The sequence below is a fragment of the Aspergillus affinis genome, assembly GCF_023601865.1.
Source record: "Aspergillus affinis strain CMG 70 chromosome Unknown NODE_23_length_327850_cov_86_924445, whole genome shotgun sequence".
NCBI classification, from domain to species: domain Eukaryota; kingdom Fungi; phylum Ascomycota; class Eurotiomycetes; order Eurotiales; family Aspergillaceae; genus Aspergillus; species Aspergillus affinis.
In genome coordinates this window covers 235,823-245,689 of record NW_026515804.1, presented here as the reverse complement: position 1 = coordinate 245,689, position 9,867 = coordinate 235,823, and the positions used below count along the sequence as shown (strand labels likewise).

The 9,867-nt window shown below is 50.5% G+C and overlaps 2 protein-coding genes across 2 annotated transcripts; both read left to right on the top strand.

Annotated features, from left to right (window-relative positions):
• Positions 1-1,992: 1,992 nt before the first annotated feature.
• Positions 1,993-7,567, top strand: cyc8 (60S ribosomal uL3 domain-containing protein; the record flags this gene model as incomplete). The annotated part of the gene is made up of 14 exons (XM_053098297.1): positions 1,993-2,167; positions 2,252-2,455; positions 2,511-2,593; positions 2,667-2,846; positions 2,921-3,013; positions 3,079-3,235; positions 3,298-3,542; positions 3,609-5,050; positions 5,999-6,007; positions 6,082-6,113; positions 6,203-6,260; positions 6,331-6,487; positions 6,577-7,250; positions 7,312-7,567. 14 exons carry the CDS (start codon positions 1,993-1,995, stop codon positions 7,565-7,567), a joined length of 3,765 nt encoding a protein of 1,254 aa, XP_052957874.1.
• A 667-nt stretch (positions 7,568-8,234) lies between these two features.
• KD926_004958 (uncharacterized protein) lies at positions 8,235-8,838 on the top strand (the record flags this gene model as incomplete). The annotated part of the gene is made up of 2 exons (XM_053098296.1): positions 8,235-8,481; positions 8,564-8,838. 2 exons carry the CDS (start codon positions 8,235-8,237, stop codon positions 8,836-8,838), a joined length of 522 nt encoding a protein of 173 aa, XP_052957873.1.
• Between the last annotated feature and the right edge of the window lie 1,029 nt (positions 8,839-9,867).

Genomic DNA, 9,867 nt, shown 5'->3' with positions numbered 1-9,867 from the left:
ACGCCTCATGCCTAACTAGGCTGCCGGGAGCTTAGGTAGTTGAGCTTTTGGCTCGTACGCCAGTCATGGCTGTCGGCTGCAGCCCCACTGCCGCGGTCAGGAATTATTGGCGGCACTCCGTAAGTAATAAACGGCACTAATTTTTGATTTATTAAATAATAAATCAATGGCACGGGGAAGAGAGGGCCGGTGGGTCCGTGTTCCATGGACCACCTGCAGCCTCTCGGCGAGTCACAACCGGGGGTTCGTGCTAGACTCCCCTAAGTTTCTCTTTCCCCCCATCTCTGATGGTTGCTTTTCTGGCGCTGGCTTCGGCGCTTGCATCCTCGTCAGACACTGCCCTGTTTCGGGGGGGGCTAGTTCGACTCCATATGAAGTTGTGAACTGAATTTCTTTATTTTTTTATTTTTTATTTTTTATTTTTTATTTTTTTTCTGTTGTGCTTCACCTTATTTTATTTTTGTATCTGTATTTTTATTTTTATTCTCATGTATCCCCCTGCTGATTTGCCTTCCCTTTCCTTTTTGTTCAATCCTGCTTCAAATACAACGACTACCCTACCCGTCTTCCATCCTTCCCCTCCCAACATTTTATTTTGCTTACCCGTTTTATTAACGCGACTTATTTTCTATCACATTGGCCCCGCCCGCCAACACGACACTAATCGTTGCTTCCCTAGCGTATTGATCAATGGGCATTTGTCCTTCCTTCTCCATAAATATCAATGTATAAAATAATAACAGTAATTAAAAACGTCTCACTTGGGATGAGTCCTGTAGCGGAATAGAGAAAAAAAAATTATGAGGAGAAAAGAAATGATATAAGGCGATGGGTAACAACCACGCGTGGTGAGGCTGAGACCTGCCAGATTGTATGGAGTACAGATGGACGGAACAGGACGGAGTATGGGGTCCAGGGGATTTTTTTTTTAATTTCTCCCTCCGGCATCGTTATCGAGGTGCGTATATACTTCGTTAGACCCAAGATCGCACGATGAAATCTGACTACGTATGTGTAGCATTAGCCGACCAGAGTCGACTCGGAAGGGAGGAGAAGAGGGAGCTCCGGCGCCCGGAAAATTTTAACTGTAAATATCCGCGGACACGACTCCAGATTGTCCCCACCCGCTAGGCCGTTCCTGGACAGGAAGCTGTCTGTCTAGGTCTTGGCGCCGGACGACCGCCATCTCAGCTTTTCCGTGCTTTCCTTTGCTTTCGCTGACTGCTCGAGAGCTGCACAACCACTAGCGCCGCTTGGCAAATTTCACTCATTACCACCAGCCCCTCGACCATTTCTCTCTCTTCCTCTTCCTCTTCTCTTCTCTTTTCTGGCTTCTTTTCCCTTCCCCTTTCGCGTTTCCTTGCTTTCCCTTTTGGTGGCCTTTGTCTCCCCCACCCCTGTTCTTGTCTTATACAACCGTTGCGTTGATTTCCCCTCCAATCTTTTCACCTTCCACCCTTTCGCTATTCACTATCCCTTTCTGGTCTCTTGAGGCCTGTCTCCGTCTGTCTCCGACCCTCTATTCGTGTCTCATTTCCTTTCTCTACCACCCTACCATATCCCGCCTGGCTATATCTTGCTTTCTTTCCTTGACCATCCTGTCCTCTCTGCCACTTCGGTACCTGAGTGTCAGCCGCATTGTAGCTGCTGGCGCTTGCTCAACCATCTTTCTCGTGTCACCTGACCCCGTTGATCGCGAGAGGCGGTAATAATTTCGTCCTGTCGTCACTTGAAAGCTGGAGTTTTGCGCACTATTGATGCTGCGGTTGGTTTGCATCCGCAATTGTCTCTGAATCTTACCTCGCGAAGAAGTCGCGCTTTTCGGTAATCGGCGCCCTCAGCTCGCGCGATTACTGACATCGGGACTGTGCAACCTTTCAGTGACACGGACACGCATTGCATCATTGTGTCGCATAGTGTATGGGAGCTCCCGGTGGTGATCTAATCATACATCGACTACGTTACGATTCGGTTTAACAGCGTTCCGGCATCATGGCTCACACCCAGCCATCACCCACGGGAGGCGTCACGCCTCACCATGGTCATATCGCAGCCCATCCACAGGTCAACGGACACATTCAGTTGCAGTCTCAAGGCCAAAAGGGTCATCCCCTTAACACCGCCCAAAAGATTGCTGCGCTGAACGAGCAGGTTTGGCTTCAGATCGGTAAGGGATTCTTCCTCTGCGCTCTTGTCGCAGTCACTCGGAACATCGCCGGAAGACAACACGTGTACTGACAACTTCCTTTAGGGAGCTTGACTGAGCTGATGGGCGATCTTGATGGCGCAATGAATGCTTATGAGCAGGCCTTGCGCCACAACCAATGGTCTATCCCTGGCATGAACGCGGTATCTTGTATCTTGCGGACAAAGGAACAGTTCCCGAAGGCCATTGAATATCTTCAGAATATTTTGAAACTGGACCCAACCAGCGGCGAAACTTGGGGCAGTTTGGGTATGTTGATTGGTTCTCGACACGACTTGCTATAACACCACTAATCGCACTTTAGGTCATTGTCATCTTATGATGGATAACCTGCAAGAAGCCTACACTTCCTACCAGCAGGCGCTTTATCATCTGCGCGACCCCAAGGTAAATAACCTTTTTTTTTTTCTTAAAAAAAAGTACACTTGTGACTTTCGCTAACCCGTGACCGTGTTTCTAGGAACCCAAGCTTTGGTACGGAATTGGTATCTTGTACGATCGCTACGGATCTCTCGATCACGCCGAAGAGGCATTCTCCCAGGTCATGCGAATGGCGCCCGACTTCGAGAAGGCCAACGAAATTTATTTCCGCCTGGGAATCATCTATAAGCAGCAGCAGAAATTCAACCAGAGTTTGGAGGTAGGCTCGATTAGATTATACTCGACGAAATTTCGCCATAGCAAGATGAATTTCTAACATTTCGTTTTTTTCAGTGCTTCAAATACATCGTCACGGACCCCCCTCGCCCGTTGACGGAAGAAGATATCTGGTTCCAGATTGGCCATGTCCACGAGCAGCAGAAGGATGTAAGTCGCTAAAGTGATCAAGCTTGTCAGGGAAAAAAATAGCTAACCTTCACTTTTTTTCATAGTTCGAAGCTGCCCAGCAGGCTTACAGGAGGGTGTTGGATCGCGACCCCAACCACGCAAAGGTTTTGCAGCAGCTTGGATGGCTGTATCACCAGCAGAGTACTAGTTACGCGAGCCAGGAGAAGGCTATTGAGTATCTTGAGAAATCTGTCAGCGCAGGTAGGTCTACTCCATCTTGAACACCATGGAATGTGATGCTAATTCGAATTTTGTCGCTTCAGATAACAGTGATGCGCAGAGTTGGTATCTACTTGGTCGTTGCTACATGTCTCAAGCCAAGTATCCCAAAGCCTACGAGGCTTATCAGCAGGCGGTCTACCGCGACGGAAGAAACCCAACGTTCTGGTGCTCGATCGGTGTGCTCTATTACCAGATCAATCAATACCGTGACGCGTTGGATGCCTACTCTCGTGCTATTCGCCTGAATCCCTACATTTCGGAGGTCTGGTACGATCTGGGTACTCTGGTGAGTCTATTGGCAAAGTCCTATGCAAATTAGGAAGAATTGTCCGCTAATACCTTTTGCTTTCAGTATGAGTCTTGCAACAACCAAATCGCGGATGCCCTCGATGCCTACGGTCGCGCAGCTGATCTTGACCCCGCCAACGTTCATATCAAAGCCCGATTGCAACTTCTCCAGAGCCAGCTTTCGGGCACCAACCAGAACAACGCTCCTGCTCCTCAGCCCCAAGATGTTCATCCACAAGCCTACCAAGCCCCAGGCGTTGCCGGACCCCCGGCGCCCCAGTGGGCCGCGCCCACGCCGACTGGAGGACCCCCTCCTCAGCCTCCAGCGCCCCCCAGGCAGATCGCTGACTGGAATCGCGGCATCAACGAGCTTCAGTCGCAGGCCCAGGTGCAAAGCGCCAATGGATTCGATCACCGCGACGCGCTTAGAGCCCCAGGAGCCATCCAGCAACCTAGCCCCCGCCAGGAGCCAGGAAGGATGTTCCCAGACGTTATCCGTGCACCGGCACCGACTCGCTCTCCCAAGACTACCATGGCTGGCGGCCCTACCGTTTACACGCCCGCCCACGCCCTCCCGCAACTTGCCAACCCTCCGGCTCCTTCTCACGAGCGTGCTCCTAGTGGTGCCGTGCCTTTCGCCTCTGCTTCTCGCGGCCCGTTGCCTCCCGCTCCCGCGCCTCCGGCTGGACCAGGTGCTCCCAATGGTGCTCCTACTCCTGGTGGGCCTTTGCCTCCCTACCATCGCCCTTTCACTCCTCCGGCTGAAATCAGGCCCATCCGGGATGAACGTCCATCCTCTCCGGGATCTACCTACCCTCATCAACAGTATCACCACGGCCCTAGCGTCCCGGTGCAAACCCCCGGCAGCACCGGCATCGCTGGTGGCGCGCCCCCACCTCCGTCGGCTATCACTGCCGCTGAAGCGGCTGCCCGCGATCGTGAGGATCGTCCCGCTTCGGCCATGAAACGCGGTCGCGAATGGGAAACCGAGGCGGGCCCTGTCAAGAAGATCGCCAACGAGGAGACCCGCGCTCGTCTTGATGAGCAGGTCACTCGTCGCGTGACTCCCCCAAACCGCATGCCCTCTCCCGGCGAGATGCAGCGTCGTAGCTCCTCAGAGATCCGCCGTGAAGACCAACGCCGTATCAACGAGAACTACCATCCGTCAGAAGCGGCTCACCATCCTCCCACGCTGCCTTCTATTCAGCATATGCCTCCACACCCGTCCGGTGGACCCAGCCTTCCTCCGATGGCTGAAAACTCTGCTCCTGCGTCGAACGGACCCCCGTCCGGACCGCCGTCTGCGCAGCTTCCAATCAAGGAGGAACCCACTCGCGGTGAACAGGCCCCTGCTCACGAGCCTGCTGCACGGAAAATGGACGTGGACGAGAATTATGATGATGACGAAGATGATAAGCGGGCGAACACCGTTGCAAAGGGCAGCCCTGGAAGTGGGTCGGGCAGCGTCAACAACAGCACCAGTGGGGGTCTGAGCGGAGGCGCCCCGTCCTCGTCGAAACAAGAGCCTGCCGTTTAAGACGCTCTAAGACGCTCTGCTCTTTGCATGATCCTTGTTGATGCCATTCAAGCAAATTTCTAGGGAACCTTGAGTACCTTCTAGCTTTGATTTCTCGTCATATGGTATTATTTACTTCCTTCGTTAACACAATCCTCCAACGTTTTCTTTCTTACTCCGTTTATATACGTATAGTTTTCTCACCCCCCTTTCCCCGGTGGCACTCGTTTCGTGTTCGTCAGCTGTGTTAGCACCCGGATTTGTATTGTATGATTTGATAACCCGTGGATCGAAGTGGTATTCTGAAGTGCTTTTTGTACCTACATGTTCACTTTATTCACTCTATGACACCTTCTCCCTTGTTCTTTTTCTTCACTTTTCTTCTCTTCTTTTATTAACCCATGACTTTTGCTCCAATTCTTAGCCTTGTGACAACCCATCTGTTGAGATCTCCTATCTTTGTTTTTACGTTCTGGTACTCCAGTGAATGATCAAGATTTGTTTCCTATATATGGGCTTGACTATGTGTTTTGTAGAGCGTGCTGTTTTCAGTGGCATGAAACCTGCATAGTAATGAGTAACATATTGTTCAATCTATAGACCGAATCTTCCAGAACGTCTACGGTACTACTCCGGAGTAGCAAACCCAAACCCAAACCCACTTTGGTCCAAGCGAGTGGCAAACGAGAGAAGTCGAGAGTCGCAATTTTGGGAATTTCGTTGCGTGTTGTGGCCTGAGGACGCTATACTCCGAAACGGAAATAGCCCGACCGACCGAGGGCCTCAGGCGGTCAGGCCTAGGGCGGTTCACGTGCTCTGTGGAGACCCACGCCAAGCCTTCGCTTAGCCCACATTCGTTAAGCGTTGCAAAATACGACTTCCGGCAAATTCAGAGAGAGTCCTTTCCCACTCACCACTTCGACGACTAACGACAACAGGGTCAAGATGTGAGTACCAATGCGCCCATACCAGTATTATATTGCCAATCGAATGGAATTGCTAACGTCGCTTTTCTTTTCAGGAGTCACCGGAAGTACGAAGCGCCTCGGCACGGTTCGTCAATCAATATTCAACTCTTGCGGCTTCGAAATTTGCAGCCGTGTGCGTTCATTTGTGCGATATACTAACACAACTCTCTACAGGCTCGCTTGCTTTCCTTCCCCGGAAGCGCGCCACGAGACACAGAGGAAAGGTCAAGAGGTTAGTTCATTATTCGACTGGGACGAATTTTGGGGATGCGAAGAATCGTGGACTAAGATATTTTGCGCAGCTTCCCCAAGGATGACCCCAAGAAGCCCGTCCACCTGACGGCCTCCATGGGCTACAAGGCCGGTATGACCACCATCGTCCGTGACCTTGACCGACCCGGTGCCAAGATGCACAAGAAGGAGGTCGTTGAGGCTGCCACCGTTGTCGAGACTCCTCCTGTATGTTCTCTAAGAACCCTTCTCTGTGAAGATTTTTTTTTTTTTTTCAAACCTTCAGTCACTAACCGGGGTGTCTTTTCAACCATTAGCTTGTGGCTGTCGGTGTTGTCGGCTACATCGAGACTCCCCGCGGTCTCCGCTCGCTCACCACCGTCTGGGCTGAGCACCTGAGTGACGAGGTCAAGCGTCGCTTCTACAAGAACTGGTACAAGAGCAAGAAGAAGGCTTTCACTAAGTACGCCAAGAAGCACGCCGACGAGTCCGGCTCCGCCATCACCCGCGAGCTTGAGCGCATCCAGAAGTACTGCACCGTCGTCCGTGTACTTGCTCACACCCAGGTCCGCAAGACCCCTCTCAAGCAGAAGAAGGCCCACCTTATGGAGATCCAAGTCAACGGTGGCTCCATCCCCGAGAAGGTTGAGTTCGCTCGCAACCTGTTCGAGAAGCCCATTGAGATCGACAGCATCTTCGAGAAGGACGAGATGATCGATGTCATCGCCGTCACCAAGGGTCACGGTTTCCAGGGTGTCACCAGCCGTTGGGGCACCAAGAAGCTTCCCCGTAAGACTCACAAGGGTCTGCGTAAGGTCGCCTGTATCGGTGCCTGGCACCCTAACCACGTCCAGTGGACTGTTGCCCGTGCCGGTCAGATGGGTTACCACCACCGTACCTCTTGCAACCACAAGGTCTTCCGTGTTGGCAAGGGTACCGATGAGGGCAATGCCGCCACCGAGTTCGATATCTCCAAGAAGCAGATCACCCCGTAAGTTTCTCTCGACCTGATGACAGAAACAACAAGGAATGAGACTAACAAATATTTACAGCATGGGTGGTTTCGTCCACTACGGTGAGGTCAAGAACGACTTCCTGCTGCTCAAGGGTTCCATCCCTGGTGTTAAGAAGCGTGTCATGACTCTGCGTAAGACTCTGTACCCCCAGACCAACCGCAAGGCCACCGAGAAGGTCGAGCTCAAATGGATCGACACCTCGTCCAAGTTCGGTCACGGTGCTTTCCAGACCCCCGAGGAGAAGCGTGCTTTCATGGGTACCCTCAAGAAGGACCTCGTTACCTCTGCCTAAGGTGTTTATGGGAATGTTGGTATGGTGTAGTTCATTTATTATCTCTTTTCAATAAAAAAAGCGAAGAATACCTTTTTCAAAGATCTCTCCGTCTGGGGTGGAAAGAGAAATAAGTGATTTCTAGTTTTTACGTAGCTGCAAGGGCAATTTAATGACTGTTCCGAAAGAAAGAATCTTCCTCTGCGCAAACGAATTTATACTTGTAGATTGTGCATATAATTGTGCATTCGTGCGATGAGAAAATTTCGATAGTTCCCTTAACAGACCTGTCATTCCCTCCTATATGCTAAACTCTCCCTCTCCTAAGTTAGTCGCTTGTCTTTTGTCTAACTAGTTAACGAGAATTAATAAGTTGCGTTTTATTATTCTTTATTATCAATTATCATTATTACTAGCAGTCTTCCCCTCCGTGCCCCCGTTCGTTGTCCTGATGCAAAGGTGGCAGGGAACCTGCCGGGCGCATTGCGTCATTGATCGCATCACAAGTCGGGCTTCAACTTCATCGCCAGAGGGACTTCTCGCCTCCCGCCACTTCCGTCAATATCATCACCAGTCCTGTTTCCAAATCTACCCCCAACGCCATCCACATCTCCTCACCTCGTCCAGACAACCCACCCGCTTGTCTCCCCCTCGTACGCCTCGTTCGAGCATCATCATCACCCGCACCATGTCCTCCGACGATGCCTACATGTCCTTCCTGGACAAGGCCAACGCAGACCTCAATACCGCCCGAAACCAACCGTCCCAGAATGTCTCGTCGTCCGTCGCTCGCACTGAGACCGTTGATGCGGGCGTTCGCGTCCCCGCCCCTCTCACCTCCATCGATGCCTTCTATACCTCCGAGACAGACGAGCCGTTTGAACCGGTCACGCTGAGATGGGACGGGGCTTCGCGCGGCCTTTTCCCTGATCCTTGTATGTGATTTTCGTCCATTATTATCCTATCAACCCCATATAATACAATATAAATCTGGTCCGCTAACTCCCAAATAAATAGCCCACCTCTCATCCCTCGTCTCCCCCACCACCGACCTCTCGTCCTCCATCACCACCCTCCCCGCATCCTCCTTCGACCCGAAAAACCAATACTCGGGGCCCCTCCGCGCCGTCCGCGCCGCGGCTTCCCAAGCCTCCGGGGGCGACGAGTCTGCGGTAGAGGTGAAGGTGTACCGCGTAGAAGTCGGGACGTCGCGCGTGGAATATTATGTGTTGGCGTTGGATGCTGAACAGGGGTTACTCGTTGGGCTGAGGGCTAAGGCTGTTGAGACTTAGTTTTTTTTTTTTTTGGTTTCTTCACTTGGGTCTCTTTTATGGTGTTTGTTGGTGGGAGAGATGCGTGGCATGGCTGGAACCTACCCTCCTCGTCTTCTGACTTCGGGGGGATGGAATGTCTAGTTACTTTCTATGTTGTATTTTTTTAGTTCTCCTTGTGTTTTTATCCTGTTGTTAATTTGTGAGAATGAATGAATAAATGATGAGACATTAATGATGATTTAGAAAACACCGGTTGGTAAATATATGTGTATATTTTGGTGTGAAGCGGCTGCCGATGCATGAATCCTGAAAGTCATACCGTCGAAACGTTACTATATATACAGACCCATGTACATGCAAGTAATACATAAATCCAGATCAAATGCAACACATATGTGCAAAATCGATTCGCCACTCATCATGAAAACTGAAAACATAGAGAGAGCAAATCCCGGAGTTAGGACCACCACTATATCCCCAATATACAGACACTCTACCAACTATAGTAAAATCCCTCGCTACAAACCGTTATCGATTTATAAAACTGGATATAATATAATCTACGGATGAATACGGATTCGAGTCTGGTTAATTATAGCTGGTGTTGCATGTTTCATGCGTACTTCGGGCTGATATATGTATGTAGCAGGAAGCAAAATACGGCTACATATTCATTCAAAGAGGCAAGGGGTATATAGAGCGTGAGATTTACAAGTCCTGATGGGATATTGACCAGTTCTATTTTAGTCTCTTGTACAAGTCGTTTCATCGTGGTTTGATGATAAGGCGTAGACGCAGGGCTAGGGGGATCGATAGAGGGCATTGTTATAGGGTACTGGGAAAAGGCATGGGTAGATTTCTATTTCTTTTTGGGACCTATTGCTATCTTGTAGTAGTTTTATCATTCAGTCGTATTGATTTAGATCGATGGTAAAATTTTATGGACCTGCTATTTGGCAGGGGGCAAATAAATGGAAAACCATCATATATATAATATATGCAACTATTCCTCAATTGAGATACACAGATAAGGTCTATAGATCGTCA